Source organism: Cinclus cinclus, chromosome 8 (assembly GCF_963662255.1).
Source record: "Cinclus cinclus chromosome 8, bCinCin1.1, whole genome shotgun sequence".
NCBI classification, from domain to species: domain Eukaryota; kingdom Metazoa; phylum Chordata; class Aves; order Passeriformes; family Cinclidae; genus Cinclus; species Cinclus cinclus.
Genome location: NC_085053.1, coordinates 28,412,234 through 28,435,700, shown reverse-complemented (window position 1 = coordinate 28,435,700; position 23,467 = coordinate 28,412,234). Strand labels below are relative to the sequence as shown.

The window sequence follows — 23,467 nt, the reverse complement described above, 5'->3', positions numbered from 1 at the left end:
AATTGGTTTTAATCTGGGGGTTTGCTCCACTGCAAATTAGAAATAACTTTCTGGACATCTCTGCAGACCCAGGATCCAGCCCACACAGCCCCTTCCCAGCAAGCAAAGCACTGTTCACATTAGGGAGGCTTTGCTGGAGAACTAAACCAGCAAGTTTTCCTATCATGGGCTCATCTTGCCATGGCCAGGGAGGTTTGTGCTGGTTCCCTGAATGGGTGAATGCTCTCTCAGCAAAATGACACCTTTGCTGACACAACAGCTTTTATAATATGACTTTTGCTGGCTTAGCTATATTGATAAAAAATGAACAAAACAAACCCAGCACTCACCCCCACCCATGCAGATAAGCTGACAAAATTCTGTGAGTGAATGACTGGCCCAGTAATTATGGTGCTGGCTGAGGATGGGGGAGAACCAGGTCCAAATCCCTGCTCTGTCTGATCTAAATCAGTTCTTTTTTGGGTTCTGGATCAGAACCAATTAAGCAGGACATGGTAATCCCACCATTAGGAGGGTCAGTGGCCTAACTACCACATTTCTGATGAGAAACAGTCCTGCTTCAACTCACCACTGAAATAAAAACAGTTTTGCTCAATAAATCATCATGATTTGGTAAGAGATAATTTAGCTGAAAGAAATGTTCCAAAAGAAGGAGAATTCCTGCAAAGAACCAGCTCTAGGCAAAGAAGTTTTGAGGACAATGTGGTTGTTTTCCCTGCTTCACAACACACAACCACAAGCCATGCACTGGAATTGCTTCACGAAGAGCAGCAGAAATCTTAAAAAAGGGGGCCCATGTTAAAAACTGCTGTCCAGGCAAGTAGGAAACAATTCCACTGCTGATTTCAAGCAGAGGGAGCTATTGTACAGGGAGAGAAGAGCAGGATGAGCTGCACAGTAAGAGCTCAGCAGCAGCACCAGCAGTGCTCAAAACCTCAGGGCTCACCAGTGGCTGAATCACAGTGAGATTGCCACAAGAAATGCAACAAAAGCTGCACAAGAAGGCACAGACCCACTGAATTGCAAGGTGTGATCGTGCACCCATAGTCTCTCTGTAATTTAATATTCTATCACAACGGTGGATTGCACTGTGCTTTCCTTATCAAAGCCAAAGGAACGCTGGGATTTTTCTGAAAACTTGCCTTATGATTTACCCTGGACCACAAGCACAGACCTAAAGAACCACCTGCTAAAACAAGACAGCAAATTCACCAAATTCACCTTTTCTAAATGCTGAGTGCAACTGGGCCATGAGGGCTGTTGTCTTGTTCTTGAAAGAAAGCAGTGCTTGCAGCAGGATGAAAAACAGATCCTTTTCCTTCCATACCAAGTGCAAAAGGTATAGCTTGTATATAGTTAGTACAGTTAAAAGGCAAGTTCACTCCCACAGTGGGGTTTCAGACCACTGAAATGTGGGATTTCCACATTAACAGACCAGCTAGAACCATTCCAAGTTACTAAAGAGCACCAGTGTGACTGCACACCTACCCTGAGGCTCTAGACTCATTTTACTTGGCTCATAGTGATTTTTAGTCACCAGCAGGCAGGACCAGATTTCAGCCTCTATTTTAAAAATGAAGTTTACTGGGATGGAGTTTGGAACTCTCTCTCCCCAAACCCAGAAGTGATAAAATTTCAGTATTTCAAGAAATTATCACATGGCTTTGTATCAGAGCACAAGGGGCGTGCAATGGACAATGCCATGTGAACTGGCCATGTTAAAATGAGCACGAATCACACAAACACTAAGATTGGAAAAGACCCCCAAGACTGTCAAAAACAGGCCTTGGCACATTTTAAAGAGGAACTTTTACCTTTCCTGAAGGATTCCTTTACACCAATGAATCATTTATGAACGACAAGAAAAAGCATCGGACTGCAGGGCGGTGAGGAGACAAACCCCCTTAACTAAAAAGCTCTTTTTTAAGGGAAGAATTACTTGTTGGAACGTGTGCCACTTGTGTAAACGCTGAGAGCTGCCCCCTGCCATGCAGCAGCAGCCCAGGACAGTGGCCTCCAGGTAACCCTTTGAGGAACTCATGTGCTGTAGCTGCTGTCCTCCCCTTTGTGCCCGAGCCAGCCACAGATTCCAAGGACTTGTTTAAAATAGCCACAGTTTTTTCATACTTAGCACACCATATATTTAACTATGCTGAACCATAGGTTTTCCCTTCCCCCCCCCCCCCCCCCCCCCGCTCCTGATCAAAACCCACAAATGTTTCCCAGAGTCCAGGTGTCAAATTTTTCTCCTTATTTTCAGAGCCTCATTTGTTCTGGATTCATTTAGCAGTGGAGAGTCAGGCAGGGGCCACTGCAGTTGCTGCCTCTGGGATGCCTGGGTTGGGGGCAGTATGAAATCTCTTAAAAACCTGAGCTCTGCTAAAATGTTAAGAGTCCCAGGAGTTCAGAGAGTCCCACGTGCAACACTGGAGCTGCAACTTTATTGTGGCTTCGATTGCCACGGGCACCAAACTTCCACGCTCAGAGAGGCTTTGGAAGCAAAACTGGAGACAGAACCAGTGCAGCTGACCTCTGCCCATCCTGCTGGAAAATAAAAGGGACAAACCAAGCTGGCTATTCCCTTGTCCCTCCCAAAAGGTGAGATGTGCAGCAGCCAAGAGAGGGCACTCCAGGCCAGCCCAGCTCCCACCACCAGAGCAGGCATTCCCTGCTCTGACAACCCATCCCCATCCATCCAGCCAGCCCCAGCAGGCCCTCCCTGGGCTGAGGATGAGGAGCACTGAAACTACAGCTCCACTGGATGGGATTAGCTCCCACGTTTGCTGGGGTTTTGTTTGTGTTTTGCTTTTTTTAAAGGCTCCTATGAAAATGTAAGACAAAGCTGCGGGTGACTGACATTCCCTGTGCAAAGTCACTCTCACTTAGTTACAGGCTATATTAGTTTTGGCATCACTTGAGATCTAAATCCAGCTAGCCTGACTTCCTAGAATATTTCAGCTCTCTTCAAGCAACAAACTGCCTGCTGCCACAAAAACACACATCCAAAATAGCATGGTGAAGGATCCCAAAAGAAACAGTTTGAAACTTCTTTCCCCCCCCGTGCCATTTTTTGATTTATCTGAACATTTTTACAAGTGCCAATTTGTATACTGCAGGTTTCTGTGAGGGAGCCAAAACAAACGCCTTGGAGCTCAGAGGTCAGAGCAGCCCAGCTTCATTACATTTTGCATGGGACAACTTCCAGGTCTAACACACATATCCATATTTAAAACTCTTCAGAGAATAAGATACGAGGCTGAAAGACTCTTAGACACAACACTGTTGATGCTGAACAAGGAAAAGACACCCATCAACAACGAAAAGAGCCAGAGGCATTTAAGTTTGTCTCACTGTTATGTAGAACAAAGGTAGAAGTGCACATGAGTAATGTACCTGTATGCTCAGTGTTGTGAAATTACTCAAAATACTCATCCATGCTCTCATTTTGTGAAGTGCCTGTGGTGCCCTTTGCAGAGCTGCGCTCCACAGTGACCCCAACAATGCCAATGGGATGCAGGAGTCAAGACTGACAAGCACCCTTTTTTTGTGCCTTTTCAAAGCACAAAGGGCCCCCCAACAGACAGGGAAGAGAGGGAGAGCCAGCTGTGAGTGAGGTCTGATTCCCTCCTTAAGGTGGCCTCACTTCAGGGCTGAGACTCAAGGTCCAAGCCTTCTGTTCACTCACTCCAACATGTTTACAGCAGTTGGCCATAGGAACTGCCAAAAGCACTCTAAGCCTGGAAAAACATCCCTGAGGAAGTGCTCAACTGGTTTTTGTTATATCCACTGCACTGGAGTGAAATTCGAAGCATTTCAGACCTGTTTCTGCCCCTTCCACTCGGACTGCAGTCAGCAGGGCTGCTCAGGAAGGAGATTACACAACACACAGCCTCTGGCTGTACCAGAGAAATAAACTGCAGGCTGATGTGCTGAAGCAACACAAACTTAAATACAGAGCAGTACTCAAGGAGGAACGCTGAACTTTGCTGTGATGTAAGGCAAAGCACTGGAAATAAAACATTACTATTTATTGATCTGCAGTGAGGGAATAAAGCAATGAATTTCAGAAGCTCTGGTGTGCAGCCGGCATTAATCAAAACTTCTGTTGTGGGAAACGTCAGCAAAGAAACAGGAATTCACAGGGAAGGGGAAAAAAAACCAGAAACAAACCACACAGAGCCCCACCCAAAGGAGGAGAGGGAACAGCAAAATAGAGAGGAGGAGGTGGCACAATGGGTTTCCCACACCAGGCTTTCATCATCTGGGATCTGAAATCCTATCAGATTCTCCAGCAAGAAGGAACACTGTGGCCAGCAGTGACTCAGTGCATGGGTCTGGGAGCACAGCACAGTCCCCAGCCCTCTGCCCTGGACCAGGGACCCCAGGGAAAAAGAGCTCACACGCTACTGCTCTTCCCAAACAAAAAGATCAAAGATAGGCACCGGCTTTGGGCGTTTTCAGTGTCACTGTGCAGTGGACTCAGGTGCCTGCTGCTATCTTTTAATTTATCAAACTTCTCAATCCATCTAAGGTTTTATCCGCCTCTCATATTTGCTCTCAACAGAGCTAAAGTCTCAGGGATTACATTCATTAGAGTCTCTTAATATCTTAGACTTTCAGACTTTCCAGCTCCAGAAAAAACACAGTGAGTGCTGACTACAGGGAAAAGCCACAGAGATAAGAAAAAAAAAAAGTCCCTGAACTCATAAGGAAGTGGAGGAAAGCCACTGTGTGATGAGATAAAGAAGGGATAGAGATGTGTGGGAAAGAAGAAAAAAATACCAACAGGCCAAGGGAAAAAGTATAAATGGTATCACCTACACAGCCTGTGTTCAGTGGGCCTTAGCACAGGTTGTGGGTTTGATCAGCTTTCAGATTCCAAGAATTCCTGAACTCAAAATCCAGCCAGAGAGCCCAGCAGCACTTGCACCAGTGAGGTGAGCTGGGCTCAGCAGTGGTAAAAGTCTGTGGAAGTGCAGGATGTGTTTTTACACAAACCAGAGCTCTGCTCTGCATGAAACCTTGCTTCACAAACAGCAAATACATGAATTATGGAAGACCTGCTGCAGAAAAAGCTGCAAAATAAAAGTGGGGACAGAGGAGAGGCTGGGTTTTATGTAACAAGGATCTGCAAACAGATTGACTTGACCCAAAGAATCCCAGAATCCCAGAATGGGCTGGGTTGAAAGAGAACTTAAAGCTCATCCAGTTCCACCCCCTTCCATGGGCAGGGACACCTTCCACTATCCCAGGCTACTCCAAACCCCATCCAGTCTAGCCTTGAACACTTCCAGGGCTGAGGAACAGGGAGGATGAGGGAGCAGGCAGAAGGGGTGGCAGAAAGGTTGCAGAGAATTTTAAGGCTACAGTGAAACACATTGAGAACAGACAGAAAATTCCAAGTGCAACAGGACACCTTGAATTTGGGGAGCAGCATCTTCCAGCAGGGTGAGGTTCTAAGAAAACAGAACGCCTCATAACTTCCATGAGTTTTCAGGATGCTTCATGCTTATCCATCAACACCAACACACACCTCAAATCTCATCATTTCAGAACAAATTTGGAGCTGTCTGGGCCAAGCTCTTCCACACCCACTGCTCCACCATCTCCACATGCCCACTGCCAGGCCAGCACAGCTTCCTCCAGCCTCATCCACATTATCTCAGCCTGGCTGAGATATACCAAGTGGTTAACAGAAAATCCAGCTACAGTTTTGCCCCTTTAAATTCTCGCCTTCTTTCACAGGCAGAAGACATCTGTGGAATAGTAATGAATTTCTTTGGTTTGGGTTTTTTTGTTTTTATTAAAAGCTATTCTTTCTAGCAGGAAATGAAAAAGAACAACCAGATTGGAGAATTTGGGGGAAGAAGGGAAAACATTTCTAAAGGTTAATAGTAATAATACTGCTCAGCATTTATTTCATGGATATGCGACAAAGCAAAGAAAAACAGATGTTCTCAGTAATGCTCCAGTTTCTCTGCAAACTCAGGTATTGTCCAGAGCTGCTGCAGCTCACAGGGACAGAAGGGATGCTCCTACAATTTGCTCTACCAGACAGCAAAAGGAGGGATAAGGAAAATCTCTATCCTTTACTGAATGCAGGACAACCTGGGGATCAGCATGGCTTTGTGAAAGGCAGGTCCTGCTCAACCCAAATCTGCTGCCCTGGGTTTGGCTGGGGTAACCCATGGCTGAGATAAGAACACTTTGATAACTGAATAAAGCAAAAGATAATAGTAATGCTAATACTCATAAATATCATTAAAAGGGACATAATAAAAAGAGAGAACAATAAAAAGAGAACAAGTGATGCACAATCTTGATGCCCAGCCTGCTCCTGAGCAGCAATTCACCCCTCCTGGCCAACTCCCCTCATTTATATACTGAAAATGATATTCTGTAGTACGGAATATCCCTCTGGCTAGTTCAGATCACCTCTCCTGGCTTCTGGTGCTCCTCCTCACTGGCAGAGCATGGGAAACTGAGAAGTCCTTGACTCAGAGTAATCGCTACTTAGCAACAACTAAAACATTACCCTGTTATCAACATTGTTCTCATGCTAAATCCAAAACACAGCACTGCACCAGCTACTAGGAGGAAAATTAACTCTATCCCAGCCAAAACCACAACACCTGCTTAGTGGATGAGCGAAAGGATGTGGATGTCTGACCGATGGTCCCTTCCAGCCCAGTGTCAGGGAATACCCAGCCCCTAATGTGACTTCCTGCTTCCAGGTTCTCCTGATCTCCTCCTCATCAAGCTGTTCTTGTGGGTTTGTCTGTATTTCCGTGTGAGATACACAGAAACCTCTTTGATTTCTTATTAAAGTGGTCTCTGCTCTCCCAACTCATTAGTACTGCAGCACTGAGGTTTTGGAATCCACTAATCGTGAACACCTCAGAAACTTCTCCAGGAATGTGCTCAACTGCATTCACCAGCTCTTAGGTCCTGAAAAGTAGTTTTTAAGCTGAACTCCAAGAGAATTTTTCAAAAAGCTACACTGAATTCAATTCATGACACACTATTAAGAATTATTTTACACATGAAGCAGCTTAATATGATTTAAAGGATGTAGAACTTTCCCATAGGGGGAGAGAAGCAAATCCTCCGTGAGATGAGTACCAACACAGTTGGTACTGAGGCTTACAGAACTTTGATGTTAATGAATGTGGATGGGTTGTAGAGATGGGAGAAAAGCTGCCTTTATCAGTTTTCCCAGTACCAAGCTGATAGCCATTGTAAAACTGCTTTTTAATACAGCTGTGCAGCTTTTGCCAGTAAGCCACAGGTTTCCGTCACATGATCAGGTGAAAATGTGCTTAACAAAGACGTGAATATGCTTCTTTGTTCATAACAAACTTATCACAAGAACAGACAAAGCTCAAATTATCACAAGAGGGCAAACGTTTAGCCAGCAACTTGTCAAAGCATTCCAGCCTGCATCTCACTGCTGAACAGACCAAGAAAGTTAAAAAAAAAATCTACTTGAATACCATCTTCTACAAATAAGAAGTCAGTTTGCCTTTTTTTTTTTTTTTTTCCCTAAACTCTACATCTGGAGCCTGTTTGGGGCATAAAGAAAAGAGGAAAGATATTTGGAGACACTTAAATTGCTTCACTTCCTGCCGTGAATGACTATGCAGTGATTTTGTTAGAAAAGAGAAAACAATTGTTTCCCATGCTCCCTGGGAGAAGGACAAAACATAACCTGCTGAATGTGCAGCAAAAGAGACTTCAGTTCAACAGCACGAAAAACTGCTACTAATAATAAAGGGAAGCCAGGAATAAGGCAGCTGTGGGGTCCCTGTTGCTAGACCACAGGAAAATCCCTGGAGCACTGACCCAGGCAGCCCAAGGCAGGCATAATTCACACTGCTTCTCCAGCTCAGAGTAACTTGAAGCTCCTGAGTGCTGAAATGCCTCTTTCTGCTTCCACGGATCGCTTGGAGCAGGTGAGTCCAAGAGTTCCTACAGCCAGACAGCTCTCCAGGGCAGCTGGACTGTGCCAAAGCAAGCAGGCACTGGGGACTTATCTCTCAGCACAGACAGGGAGGAACAGCATCTCACAGTCCTTCCCAAGAGTTATGTAAAATGTCAAACCTCCCCATTCCACCCCTCGGCCTCTCCAGTTTCACGCACTCTGAAACAGCTGCTTTAAAAACACTCTGACTTCAAAGCACAGTAAATTAAGCTCCACGTAAAGTCCATTCAGCTTTCTGTTTAATTTGATAAAAGCTCATCAGACCATTCAAGTCAATACTGCCTCAAGAAATCTGCAATTCAGCTACCTGTGGTTTTTCCAATATTTCTCTAAAACATTACTGACAGAATCTGCTGGCCTGCAATGCATCAGGTCTTTGGTAAACACAGTTTCAGGGCTCAAAGAACCTTCTATCCTGCTGGGATCTCTTCTTTTTTTCTGTAAGTCTTATGGGATTTTTCTTTCCTCTTGTTTTAATACATTAGGATCACAGTCGTTTTTAGACAGCATTTCTTCTCTACTTTAACCTGATGATACATCTTCCAATTCTTTCTAAGAAAAAGGGACTGGTCTCAAAAACAATGGCTTAGCTCTTGACTTCTTGGCCAGGAGGCTGGATGGGGCTTGGAGCAACCAGGTCTAGTGGAAGGTGCAGGGTTTGGAACTGGATGAGAGTTACAAACCCTTCCAACCCAAACCATTCTGGGATTCTATGATTAGTTCTATGATTAGTTAGGCTAGACAAATTCACTGTTAAGCTGGCTACTTTCAGGTCTGCTGACAAAGAACACAAAATACACTGACTTGCATCCCAGGTGATCCCAAATCACTCCAGCAGCAGCGTCCCAGGTCCCTGCCTCACCAGCAGAGCTCACTTGGCACTACCTGTGCCAGCAGCACCACATAAAGGTTAGTGAAGAGGTGAAAGGGAGAGCAACCTCTCCAAGTGAAATGAGAAGGAAATGAAGGGAGGCAGAGTGTGTTACTTCACGGAGGATTTGGCCACAAGGCTGAGCAGCACAGCTTTTTAAGGGCAGGAGACCTCTGTAGCCTTCCCATCAAAGCACCATGGAGAAAAAGTAGTGCCTGGCCTAGGAGTCTTGACCAGATCCCAATACAGTGATGACAACAGAAAAAACCAGAAGATATCATTTTAAGACATCTTCAGTGTTTGTTATTTAAATAAAATTTAAAAACCCAGTGAAATCCATCATTTCAAGAATCTATAGGATCAGCTTCCCATCCACCTCCCCTCTTGCCAAGTACTGACCTTGCTGCCAGCAGAGCAGTAGTCTCAAAAATTTTAGACTTCCTACAACATAATTAAAAATTATAACCTTCAAAGGGGAAAAAAAGGGTTTTTTAAATAGAGACCACAGGAAGACAACAAATATCCTATATAAATATTATCCTGTCATAGCAAAAGGGTAACTCTACCTCAAAGTTTTAAGAACCTTAGTAAAAAAAAAGGAAGGTGGCTCTCTTTTAAGCTTTGAAATCCCTAAAGACAATCAAAAGAAAACACAGGACAAAGTAAAAATACTATTGATTATGCATAATTGGTGTAATTAATTTGTAATTAGTTCATTAAAATATATAGGCATTGGAATTATGCTTGTACATTTCTGGGAATATCCTGCAAGTCACTTGGGATGTGCTTATCATTTATTTGATAGATGAAACATTATTAGAAAGACAGCCCATTAAAAATTAATATGCCAGAGTAATAATTTTCTTGATCTCAGCATCCAGTTTTCCATGTACTCAGTCTCCTATTCTGCCTCACAAAGAATTTTTATTAATTCTGTTTTCCAGAGCATGACTTGGGAAATGCAGCATTTGGGACAACTGAGGCACAGCACCCTTTATGCTGAGCGTGCAGCCAGTTTTGAGAAAAAAAAAGGCAAATATTACAAATTATATACCATAGGAGTGTTCAGCACAACTTCTAATTCTACAATCAAAATTAAGACGGAAAGGTAAAAAGCTCTGTGCTTGAAAACAAGTAGAAGGAAACTTGCAGAGCACTGGGAGCAGCCTGGTCTATAATTGCTGAGCATTCTTGTATTTCTGCAGTGTGTCTGACACCTCTCACTGTCAGAAATGTATGAGCAGGACTCCAGGGCTCCTTACTCCCACCGTAGGGCTGGGATCCACTGGGATCCACCATTTCAAAGGTGTTGCTCCATCTTTGTGTGGGGGAAAATCAGGTGGGACATTAGAGCATCACCACTTTTTAATCCTGACACTACTTCCCTGTTCCACTGAGCTTCCTGAAGTTTTCCCAGTGGTTCTGAAGTGTCAATTCAACCAACAGCTACAGAAATAATTGTATCTTAAAAACCCAGGATAGTCACATCACCTCCTCCAAGCTGGGTATGCAACACCAAACTTTCCCCAAATCTCTGTAATGGACAGAGGCAGTCCTTGTGTATTAATTACCAACAGGCTTCTTGCTCAAAATCTCCTCTTCAAAAGCATTTTCCTCCCCACCCTTCCTCCATCAGCACTGTGGCAGCCTAGAAAGTCTGGTCACTCACTGATGATAAAGATGGGCCATGGGAAGACCCATCTTCATTGAAAAATATCTAAAAAAAATTTTAAAATTGTATTCTTCAAAAGGAGCAAAATCAGCAGTGGATACCCAGCACAAGCAGTATCATTTGCCATTACAAGGCTTGAATTTTCTCTTGTGAAACAGAGAGTGTGTGCCTAAAAAAACACCTTTCATGTTTTAAACAAGGGTCTCCAGGTCCTCTAAGGCACAATTAAACACTGCTGCAATTCTGTGTTTCCCAGCAAATCTGCGTTAAGAATTCCAAACACTCTCCCAGGAACTACACACAGGCTTTTTTTTTTTTCCCTTGCCTCCACTGTAGCATGGACAATTATTTATTTTCTTTGCCTTGCACTCAAGGATGTGATGGATGTATTTACATAAACACACACACAGCCACAGATATCTCTCTATAAAAATTAATCTGCAGATGATGAAAAGTGTAAAAGATCTAAGAGGCGAATCCCAAACAAAAGAACACACTTTATACACTTTATACATAAATATCTTGAAATTATAAAGATCTAAGATTAAGTGGTTTACCACTCATTTAGAATTGATTAGAATGTATTTAAATTTAGCTGAAAGTACCACAACATTGCTCGTGTATTTGCATCTGCGAATAAGTAAATAAAAAGCCTGCTATTAAAGCCTTCATTAATTCTGATTATATGAGAACTTAAAAGCAAATCTGTGTATTACTGCTCTGTAAAGACTCCCAGCAACTCTAGAGTAGAGCTGGCACTGCAACACAACATGTGTCAGCTAAAATGACTAACGGGATCTATTTTCAGTAATCTTAAATCGCACTGGTAAAATATAGAATTAATGGGTTTGCATAATACTTCAAATATTTTTTCCTTCTAATTCATTCCCAATTCCTTCCTTATTGTATCAAAAAGTGAATTTTATATCACTTGACATTTATGAACAACAGTTGAACACATTTCATTAAACTACAATGTTTAGGCAGCACTCAGATGTGATGTGTATATTATTATAAAGAGTGATCCAGCTATTTTATTTCCTTATAAATATGATGACTGGAGGTTTAAAACAATATATCATGTTGACTAGAAACATGAGGAACATTTCATTCTGACTACAGATTTTGAGAGTTTCTACATATTTAATTGAAGCCAGTGTTTTTGAAGGAAGGATTCATTAATGTCGGAAGCATTTCCCTCCAATTAAAGGCTTGTCTGTTAATTTCTAAGGAGTTAAACAATTAACAATATAATCATCTCCAACACCCAAGAACCTTCACTTGCCACTCTCACAGCTGAAAAGTCATTCTAAGTTAGAACAAAATACAACAAAAAAACAACCTTGCCCAATCATTAAACTCAGAGTTATGGGGTGGAGCTTGATTAAAGATTTTGCACTTAATGACGTCCAATAATTAGAGGTTTAGAACACTCCATACTTTATAGACCTGGCCTCAAAATACATTACTTTTCCCTATAGTTTCTAGGCCCAAATGTCAAGTCCATTACTCAGTAAACAACATCACAAAACATTTTAAGGCACCATGCAAGACAAAGGATCAAAGGGATTTTTAGCATTTAGTTCTACAGAAAAATATACCTGATAGTCTAAAATGCTGAATCCTAAACCATTTTTGTCTTTCTCCAGTTCAATAACCTTCACATCAGGAGACCATAATGCCAATTCCCCTTCTTCCTCCTCAGAATTAAAGTCTTCCTCAGGTTTCACCTGGAAAATAAAAGCTCTGGTTCAAATACCATTCTCTCAGCTCTTTACAAACACTATTCCTTCAATATTTTGATTATTAGTGGTGCATACATGCCCTAAAATGTGACCTTTTATAGAATTGTAACTTTACTGAGCATTATGAATAGAGTTTTCTCCAGCTTGCTGCCCTGAGTACTCCCCTGGGCACAGGCCTACAAGTTTTGAACATCAGAGCCCAACCTGGCACACAAATACCCATGTATTAGTCTAATTAATTACTAGAATATTACTAACCTGTTAAATGTTGATGAACTTCAGCTGTCCCATTAGATGCATAAAGAAAAAATAAATAGCATAAAAGATTTAACCACAGACAGCTAATAGAAAGGCCAGACAATCAGAAAAGATGAGAAGCCAAGCTGTAAATACTTTTACAAATAGGAGCAACCACAAGTGTCAAGCTTTAGTTTGAGACTTTAAAGCTCCTGTGATGGAAAGAAACTTTTAAGTTTCAATTCTTTTTTTTTCACCCCAGTTCTATAAAATCCTACTCAGAACATGGAAGCAATCAGCTAATGGTGGCAAGGATGTGATTTAGTGTAATTCAGAGCTCTCTCTCACCTATTAAGTGTAGGGATGATGAATGGGATGTACAGTCAGCAAAGCAGCTCGGTGATTTACCTACCTTGTCTTCCCAGGACAATGAAGTTTCTCAAGACCAACCCGTGTAAACCCAGAAATGCTTTCCCAAAAAATTCCTGTCCTTTTGCACAAGTGGGTGACAGGAGAAGTGTTACCTTCTGCCCTGGAGGAGCAGCTGCCACAGGGGGCTCATCCACGAGAGACTCGGCGCTGTCCCCGAAGAGCCGGCGGCAGCACACCAGGGTGAAAGGGGGTGGCACTTCCTTCAGGAAGGTGACAGCCTCACGCCGGGATTTCCCATACAGCTGCACCCCATTTACCTGCAGAAGGGCAACACAGAGCATCCACACAAAGAGAATTAAAGCAAATCTGCCTGATTATATTAATTTTTTTTTTTTTTGGTGTGCGTTTTTCCCCACCTGCGTGTGAAAGTGATTTTTACCTGGGGATTCTTGGTTTCATTAAGATATATTTTTTTATTTTTTGTGTGTGTATATATATATATATTAAAAAAAAAGCAGCACTTTTTTTGTAGCTGTGCCATCCTTGGAAATGACCAAGACCATGGCTGGACATGGCCTGGAGGAGCACCCTGGGACAGTGGGAGGTGTCCCTGCCCATGGCAGGGGTGGGACTGGATGGGCTTCAATGTCCCTTCCAACCCAAACTATTCTGCCACTGTAATTCTACTTCTGCTGAAAAAAAAAAAAAGTGATTAATCCTCTTTTACCTATTTATTAAAATGCTTCTGAAGAATGTATACATTACTGTAAAACTTCATTTCCAAGATCCTGAGACTACTGATTGCTGCATCATGTCTCTTTAGCTTCCTCTAACTTCTTTTCTGCTCACCACTTCTGCAAGCCTAAACCTTTCCTAGAATTCTTATTTCTTTCTCAGCTGTTTCTTTGTTGGGGATTTTTTTTCAGCGTTGGGCTTATGTGTTTGAATTTAAAAAGATAAAACAATACATTTTCCCACAATATTTTAAGCAAACACAGGTTCTGAGCTCTGATCAAAAAACTGAAGTCAGAACTACCACAACTAGTTTAAAAGTTTGCCTCAATGACTTTAGAGGTGTTTTCCAACCTTAATGATTCTGTGATTCTAACTTTGCCAGTTTAAAATGTAACAAAGTGGCTGAAACTAAAATAGATCCTACAGAAAACAGGCGAGAATGTTTGTACAGTAAGAAAGAAACCAATTACAGTAAGCAAGTAACCAGAAAGGCCTGACAAGGGTCAAATCTTACCATACCATAAAGTCAAGATGGTGAGTGATAACAGATCATTGTTAATGGATGTTCTAAACCACAGACTTTGAAACAAAGAAAAAAGATAGATAGATAGATAGATAGATAGATAGATAGATAGATAGATAGATATAGATAGATAGATAGATAGTTAGATAGATATAGATAGATAGATAATGGTGCTTTAAGAATGGGATACTGCAGTTGCACTTTTTTTGTATCTGTCCCATCCCTGGAAATGTTCAAGGCTAGGCTGGACAGGGCTTGGAGCACCCTGGGATAGTGGAAGGGTGGGACTGGATGGGCTTCAATGTCCCTTCCAACCCAAACCACTCTGTCACTCTGTGATTCTACTTCTGCAGGAAAAGAAAAGTGATTCATCCTCTTTTACCTATTTTATAACCTTTGTATCCTGAGGGTTCCTCTCTTTTCAGGGACAGGGATGTCCCTAAATACAAGGACAGCAGGATGTCAGCAGGTGTCATAAATCACCATAAATCAGCACTGCAGCTGCAGAAAAGCAGGGTTTAACCCAGTTAGTGCTGTGGACTCAATCCCAACACCTCCTGCATTCCAGGGATTTCTTTTAGGCTGCCTCAAGCCTCTCCCATGACTAAATGTCCACACTGCTGGAGTGCAGCCACTGGGTTGGGAATCCAGCACCTCATCCAAGTCACTCCACAGCAGGAACGAAGGCACAGCAAGTGGGGATAAGTGAGGAGTACCTTCAGAATTTCCCTCCATACCCACACTGCAAAAAGGAACCCACAAAAAATCCAAGAAAACAGAGCATTGAAACATTCACCAGACATGGACACACCTTTGTATGCATGCACTTGAGGCAGAGCATCTCCATAAACCTCCCAGATCTTGTTGATTAGAGGGATTCAATCTTATGCAAAGCTCCACAGAAATCCCACTTTAGCCAACATTTGCTTCCTGATCACTTCTATTTCCACCCCCATCCCCCACTTTGTGCTTTTTGCAGTGTAAATACGATTTGTACTGCTGGGAAACACAAGAGTTCCTCTCACACTCTACATCTCAGCCAAGCAGAAAAATTGAGAGTGGTGGAATTGGCCTCCACCAAGGTAAGACAAACTGCTCTGGGCTTCTTCTGCAAGAATTACAGCAAGTGCTGAGCTATCAGCCTCATCCATTAGTTAATTATTTAAGCAGAAGGATCTATGTGTAAGGATTTTTTAATGCTTGGAGAGTGGCAGCGTGGTGGAAAGCTCCCAGCACTTTCTCAGCATCCCGTGATGGATGGGGAAGAGCTACTGTGCACCCCCCAGCAGAGCTGGGGACTCCCATTTCTCCTCCTGCAGCTGCCAGAAATCAGCCTCTGAGCAGGCAAGGTGCCCTACACCCCCTCATTCAGCACATCAACCAGCCAGCCCTCAAACAGCAGGGAAATTGTACAACAAAAGAGCACAAAAAAGCAATTTACTCCTAAAAAAGCACACAATGGAATTAGCTGAAACGAAGGGCAGGGGTGGGGTTTTGTCTGTCATAATTCAAACACATCATTAAAAATAATCAACATTTAACCTCAATGTATATTGAAAAAAAACCAAAACATCCTTGCTGATCATATTTCAATCCCAAATGTATCAGGTCCAGGTAAGGCTGCTTGTTTGGGGAATGGGGCTGTCACTTTTTCCACTGCAAACCCCTATTTAAGGGGGATTTATAACTTGGCTGCCAAAACATAGTCTGGGCTAAACCTGGCACTTACAGCTTTAGCCCCAGAGCACATTTTTATTTTGTTGGGGTTTTTTTCCCCAACTACAGAGTGGCCAAATTTTACACTCACTATGTCTGTACATACCTGTGAACTTAATTCTGAGTACAGAGTAATACATAAAACTGTTAAATACACATAATTAAAGTTTCCTAAGTTACTCTGCATTATTGCTTTTTGTATAATTTTTTTTTTTGTTTAGTGGCCAAGCAATTTAAATAACACTTCCAGCATTCCATTAATCCCTTCCTTCAGGAACCAAGATTTCCTCCATTAAGCAATAAGAACATATTTTAGGTCTTACTGATATCAGTATGAATTTTTGATGTTAGATGGTGAAGAAGTAAAAGCAAAATAGCTGTACACCTAACAAATCAATCTTTCAGAAGGCCTAATTCTGTTCCCATTAAATGTTCTTTGCATCCACTATAAAAAGGTTCAAATATCAAAATAATCCACAAGGAGTAAGCATGCAATAAGAAATTAATGTCTTTTCACTTGCAGGCTGAGATACCAATGGATACATGTGCACACACAAACACAAAATAGGAATGATTTTAATTTTATCAAATAATTATTTTTCCTGAGAAAATAGGTCTGGTGTGACTCTGATAACTCCAAAGCTGCCCCAATAGTTCTTTATACACATTTAAACAAACTGATGTATTTGCTCATACACACAAATATCTTTCAACACTCAACAAAATAGTTTTATTGTGTAACTGAAACCACTGTTCCTAAGACTGTTGTAAATATTTTAGGGGTGACAAATATTCAGAAAGATTATCCACCACAAAAGCTAAAGCCAAATTCTGCAAAAGACTGAGCCACAGGACTACAAATAATTCAACACAAATATTGTAACTCTTGATACTCATGTTAAAACATGTCAGAAAAAATGCCCATGAAGTCACTGAGAGGTCACAAGAAATTGACTTTTTGTCCATAAATGTGGAAGGGAACAGTGAAGAATGTGAATTCCAACTCTGCTTCCACTTTAACTAACTCTGGAATAATTCTATTGTACACACAGCAGCCAAGCTAGAACTTAAGCATTTTAAAAAGGTCAAACAAACAGCAAATAAATTTTTTTTTTTTGTGGGGGTTCTGTTTTATTTTTTTTACCTCCAGCAGTTCATCCTCCAGTTGCAGAATACCAAGGATTGCAGGTGGGCCATCTGAAGCAATGGATGATATATAATGATGTCCATCAAAAGTGTCCAGCTCAAGTCCTAATCTCAGAGTATGGATGGGTAACAGCTGCCAAAAGATAAATATAGGTAACTATTCATGTATAAATCTTTATCTACCACGATAAAAACAGATTTAGGATTCAGTAGCCCACCTAACTGAACCAAACCCACAGTAAGATGATTAAATGTTCACAATGACCTCACCTGTGTTACAGCACAACTGTCCATAACTTCCATTTACAAACTGTTTGCACAAATAAAGACAACCAGTCTGCTTTTTGGGGCAGAAGGCAATTTGAACTGTATTCTCAAATAATTAAACTTAATGGAAAAAATACTGAGAGAATCACCACCCAAAAGGTGAGCTGTTAACAAATCACAGAATTGTTTGGGTTGGAAGGGACCTTCAGCATCATCCAGTTCCAACCCCTCTTCCATGGGGTTGGAGCAAAACAAAAATAAAAGAAATAGACATAAATAAAGGAATTTAATAAATTCCAGAATTGCCCTAAAATCTCACAAGATCAGCTGTCTTACTCCTTTGGGAGCTACAACTTCAAGGTAGGAAAAAAATCCCTGAAGTGTCTGTCCTCTGTAAGTAGTTACTAAAACTGACTTTTTTTTTTTTTTTTTCTGCAAGGGGAAATCTCTGATTTTGTGTCGGCCTTTCCCCACTGGGACTCCCAAATCTGGAAATTTTCTCTAGGGAAACACCAGCCCTCAGTGCCTTAAGTCTGCTAATATTAGGAAAAGTAGAATAAAAGTGATGCACTGTATAGACAAGGCAGAATAAATCATGGCAACCTGGGGAGAAGAGATGATCAGCAGGAGCTGTTCCTTCAGTTTGGACATTTTCTGGCTTTTTATTACTGGAGTTCAAACACTGACTGTCCTGCTTCCCAAATTATTCTGGAAATTCAAATAAAAGGAGCAATCCACTGATCCACAGCATTCTTTCACAGCCATGCCTGATCATGACTTTATGGCCCTTCCCCACTGAAGTGTCCCCACAAATATATAAATGCATCACCTGTAAAAAAACTCTCTTCCACAACATTAACACAGGTATCTTGAAAATATCTTGGAAGTGAAATTAATTTAAGATCTGACAATTTATGTGATTTACACATCCCTTTCCCAGGATCAGTGGGATCACTACAGCAAAATCCTCTGTGAGACAAAGAAGTTTTCAGCAGTTTCAACCTCTGCTTCATTCTCTGCAATTAAGTACCCCAAAATTTAGGGTTTATGGGCATTGTTTGAGGGTGGTTTTTTGTTGTTTGGGGGTTTGGTAATGAACTGTTAGTTAAAAGGTTCATTTGCCTGTGCTATGAAAAGCTATTGGATCAGACCAGGAGATAAGCAGAATATTGGCAGCCTTTTTTTTGGAAAATAAAAAACCAAAACCACTAAACCACTAAATTCCTGAAACACATCTGGAATTGTGTCACGCCCTCCCAGGATTACTCTGCCAACATATACCACGAAGGAAACCACCATGTAAGCCTTACCTTTGAGTACTTCTGGAGCTCTGAATCATCTTTAAAGGGCATATCCACATGCACAACCTAAAAATTGGACATCAGAACATTTTTCAACAGCAGGACAATAAAGACTTTACCAGAAAGATGAAATTCTGGCAAAAAAAAACCTCACGAGCAAAATAAACCGTACTTAAACAATGTCACATTGATGCAAAATAATTTTAAACAAATGCTAGAAAAATCTTTCAGGCACAGAACATTTGCAAGTAGGAATGTGGTGATTATGCACTATTAGCAGACTTCAATATTATCCTATTCCCGGAGCCCAAATGCCAATTTTAGTCAAGTTCAGTAATCCTGTGTAAGCACAAAATGCCATTATGTTTGACACAAATACCCACACGGACTTGCCAATCAGAATTTGAAAGTATGACAGCTTAAGTTGTTACCTCGGGCTATAGTGCAGCCATCTCTCATCCAGACTAACCCACCAACTTCTGTTGCTAACATGGCTTGAAATACATAACTTTAATTACCAAATGGGAGTGGAAAGTGGGTTATTTAAAACAGGGACAGGAAATCCTTTCAGTCTTTTTTTTTAAGATTAATAAAATGACCACATTCACTACCAGTTTTCTTGTATTGTCCCTCCTTAACACAACAGATTTATCTGTAACCTTAGAAGGTTATTTACTCCAATTTTAAATGTAAGTAAGATAAAATCATCGAATGGTTTGGGTTGGAAGAGACCTTAAAGATCATTTAGCTCCAACCTATGGCCCAGGGTTGGAATTTGGGACACTGAAGTTGAATGTTTAAAGGAAAGCTACACTTGGTAGATCTGAAAAAAAAAAAAACCCAGAGCCTTGCAAAAAATCAGGTAACTTTTCTTTGAAAACTTCTAGTTTAATAAAGATCAGACTTTTCTTATGGATTAATTTTAAACAGGGCTTTCAGCATGTTGTTTTCTGGTACTGAGGGTGTTTTTCCTGACAGACAGAATCCATTTCATGTCCATGCATGTAACTAAATGGATTAATGACGTGTAACTCCTCAGCCTGACTGAGACCACACAGTCCCAGCTCAGGATCTCAGCTCCTTCCACTGCCACCACAAAGGACCAGCAGCACAGAAGCCACCAGGGCCACCAACCCCTTTCTTCAAACTGCTGTCTCCTCTCAAGATAAATACTCCTGAGAGAATCCTGGAGGCACCTTTGGGGTGAGCTCTGGGAGTTGAGTGAGGATGGTGTGACACAGGGACTGGGCTGGACTCAAACTGGACATTGCTACTGAACACAGGAGAGAGGCACAGGCAACCAGAACCAAAAAGTGACTTTCCAAATGGGATGCCAGGAGAGTTCCCTTCTATTATTCAAGAGGCCCCATGGTTAACATTTCCACTGCTGACATTTCACCGGCGGCGGCTGAAGAAGGATTGGGAATGGTTGGATTCACAAGCTAAGCAGGATTTCATCCTCTGTGGGAAGTGTGATAGTGCTCGGGGAGGTAATATCAGCCCCTGGAAATGTAAGGGTGGGAATACCAAGCAACTGAAGTGGGCAGCCAAACAGATTTATTGCACCACGTACATAATCTCACACGAGCTTCAGATCTTAAAGGAGTGCTAATGGAAAGAAGGGAAGAGAGTTTCTCAAGGCAATTCTTAAAGCTACTTTAAATCTCCCAGAGAGTGACTGGAACGATGGCTACTCCAAGTAGTAAAAATAAGTGTCTCTAAATCAACTGGACAAGCATTGCAAAGACAAACAGGGCATTTTCTTGGTGGTGGTGAGAATATTTTTAATGCTTTGGAAAGAATGCTGTCCGGAGTCTTTTATCTGTACTCACTGGCTCACCCAGCACTGAAAAGTGAATTACAATTTCCATCAACTCCTCGTGACAATTCATCAAAACAATCTTTTGCTAGACAATTACTTAATATGAAGTGAAGAAATATCTATTAGACACTGGCACCACAAAGTTACACTACTGAGAATTACTTTGTATTTTCCCAGCATGTTTGAAAATCATTCTTTCATTCTTCAGATAAAATTGCAAGATTCTTCTGAAAACAGAAGCTCTATCCTGAGCCTTTTTTTTTTAAATTCGGTGCCCAGTAAAACAAAGAGATCATGAATGAAATAACAAAAATGCCATATATTTTAAGTGGCTGCTGTGATGCAAACTTAACAGCACAGATTATTTCCGTACATCACTGTTCCTATCTCATATTTGTGTAACAATAGTATCTATATAAACAGAATAAAAAAAAAAGGGCAACAGATCCCCCAACTCATTATAACATACATTTCAGCCCTGATGTTACAGGAAAGAAAATCTGATGTTACTGATCTGTTCCAAGCACTGAACTGTTCTATAAGCAGCCTGTAATGCTCAGCTCACAGATCTGTAATTTAAAGAAATAACATTCATGAATGTAGTTTGTTGAAATAAAACATACCATAACTTCGTATTCTGGTCCCAGCAGGTTTTCCCACTTGGATTTCAGTTCATATGCTGGAGGGAGTGGGACTCTTCCTAAATATGAAAGTGAATATAAATTTACAAGCATATTGTACATTCAGAAGTACATTTACTTCTAAATACTCCAATAAAAATTCAGTGTAAATAAAAGATTAGAGGAAATAATCCCCAAAAGGGAAGTGCATTAAGCTGAGTCTATCAAACAGCGCAAATCAAAAATGTCTTTCTTAGCAAAACAATGCAGAATGTCAGCTCCTGTAAAAGTGCGATTTATTCGGCTGAGAGGCAGAAGAGGTGATGCTTGGTGATGAGATGTGAGTTCTGTACCATGCAGTACTGTAAATAAATCATTCTTTCAGGCTGCAAAACAAATTTCACACGACTTCATCATTTGTTGCCGTAAAAGCGCTTCCCACTCCAGGGAAACATCATCTCCCACCCAAATGAGCCCCCTTAAGAAGGAGAACACCTGACAAGATATTGCTGCTATCGAGGGGCTGTGTCAGCACAATGCAGGCACGGACTTTATTTATACATTTGGCAGGTATAAAGCCTTGTCCACTTTAATTAGGCCAGTAAGTAACATGAGCTTTAATATAAGCTCCAGTTCTAAACCAGTCTTCCGTGGGAACTTGGCTATCTTGACATTTATATCTTTTCAGCTTTCTTACTTATGCAACCAAGGCAGTTGGTTACAGTCCTGTAAGACAATTTGACAGAGCTAGACAGCAGAAAATGACTGGCTGCCCTACGTTTGACCTCAGCCAGAAGCTCAGCTCACATATAAAGTTCCAAGCTGGAGCAATGTGTAACTGGTAAGAATCAAACTCTACAGCAAATTCCATCCAGCAGCGACAGCAGCAGCATCTGGGGGCCGAATTACCAAAAAACTGGGGTTTTCCCCCTGCCCCTGCAATGAGTGCAGTAGTTTGTCAGATGTCTAGACAAGGCACAGACCACTGCGTCCCCTGAAATTTGGAATGTAAAGCATAAGCTCACGTTCTGCACAAAAGCAGTGAGTAAAATACCTCGGGGAGAGGGGAATTGTGAAGACACCACGAGGAACTCAGAGCCCACCTAGGAGCAAAAGCCTGCACAAATGGCACTGTCATGCTGCCTCTGCTTTCAACACCTTCACAGACTGCAAAGATAAAGCTCTGCAATACAATCCTCATTACATACTTTTATACCTTTGAAGTTTTCCACTCAATAAAAACAAAGACTGAAGTTTACTTCTGTGACAACACAGCCCACCCCTGTATCTCTCCAGCTCACTTTCAGCCATTGCCAGACAGGCAAATTCTGTCTGATCTGCACTGAAAAACCACACTGCTCGTGTCACTTGGAAATATCCAGAGGATTTTCAACCTACAAGCTCGAGCAGACACAGATATCTGTGAATTCCAGCAATCCTGACAGCTATTTTCTGCTACCAAAGCCACACTCCACAAAATTAAAAACTTGGCTTTGCAAATAGAGCCCACAGTTGTCTCTGAATAAATTATCTCCTTAAAAATAATGGGAAGTCAAATTGTCCTAAACTTCTCAACTGCTAGTTAAGGTTCTTTAACTTCATTGGAAATTAAAGTTCCTAATGTGTGACTTATCATCAAGCACAGGCTGATCACTGTCTTTACTTCTCAACTGTATCAAAACCAGAACACCAGTGCATTCTTCTGCTCCTTCCATTTGCAGAAAAACAGACAGACAGAAATTCCTGAGCCTCTTTTTCTATTATTACAGAGTTACAACAGTGTGAACACAGAGGACCTAAGCACCTGTAATCCCCTGTGCAGCCAAATATAGATTTTAAGGTTCACCAGGAGTAATGAATCTCAGGGTCAAGCTCAAAGTTCAGTTCAGCAACTGTAAGCTGTGCTCAGCTGGCTGAATACAGATTTTTTTGTCACTTCCAAAACACATTGCCAAAATCTATGAGTTGTTCAGAGCAGGTGCTGATGCACGTCTCCATTTGAAGTTTTCCCCTTTCTCTCAAATGCACTTTGAAGTCTCTGCTTGTAACTTCCTTAGAACTGTGGAAATGTAAGCTGAAGGGATTTGGATTGAATATATTCAATTCCAGTGGCATCACTCAATTCACTTACAATGTTCCTTTTTCCCCAAACAGCTTTTTCCACATGGCAGCTAATAGGAAATTTCTTTCTAGTCTCTCATCCAGCTGAATTCCTCATGACCTGACATATGTACCATGTCTTCCATAATGTGCAAGGCCTCAGAAATGAAAACACTTCCCAGGGACAGCTTTCATTAGCAACAACTTTTCAGCATATTTAGCCTGTCCTTCTGCCTGCGCTTCCAGGCAGTTTTTCATTTCTAATTAGCAAGCACGAAGAAGAAACCACAAACGTATTGTAAAAATCATCTTTTCTGGTCAGAACTGTCAGCTTATTCAAAACTGGGATCTCTTTTTCT

General features: G+C 41.4%; 1 protein-coding gene across 1 annotated transcript in view; it reads right to left on the bottom strand.

Annotated features, from left to right (window-relative positions):
• Nucleotides 1-23,467, bottom strand: part of PATJ (PATJ crumbs cell polarity complex component) — a 129,394-nt gene that overhangs the window by 89,195 nt on the left and 16,732 nt on the right. The window contains exons 11-15 of the mRNA XM_062497215.1: nt 21,012-21,088; nt 18,576-18,632; nt 16,997-17,131; nt 13,031-13,195; nt 12,126-12,254 (exon numbers count right to left, since the gene is read on the bottom strand). Coding sequence (XP_062353199.1) covers nt 12,126-12,254; nt 13,031-13,195; nt 16,997-17,131; nt 18,576-18,632; nt 21,012-21,088 — 563 coding nt within the window. The remainder of the gene's footprint in view (nt 1-12,125; nt 12,255-13,030; nt 13,196-16,996; nt 17,132-18,575; nt 18,633-21,011; nt 21,089-23,467) is intronic.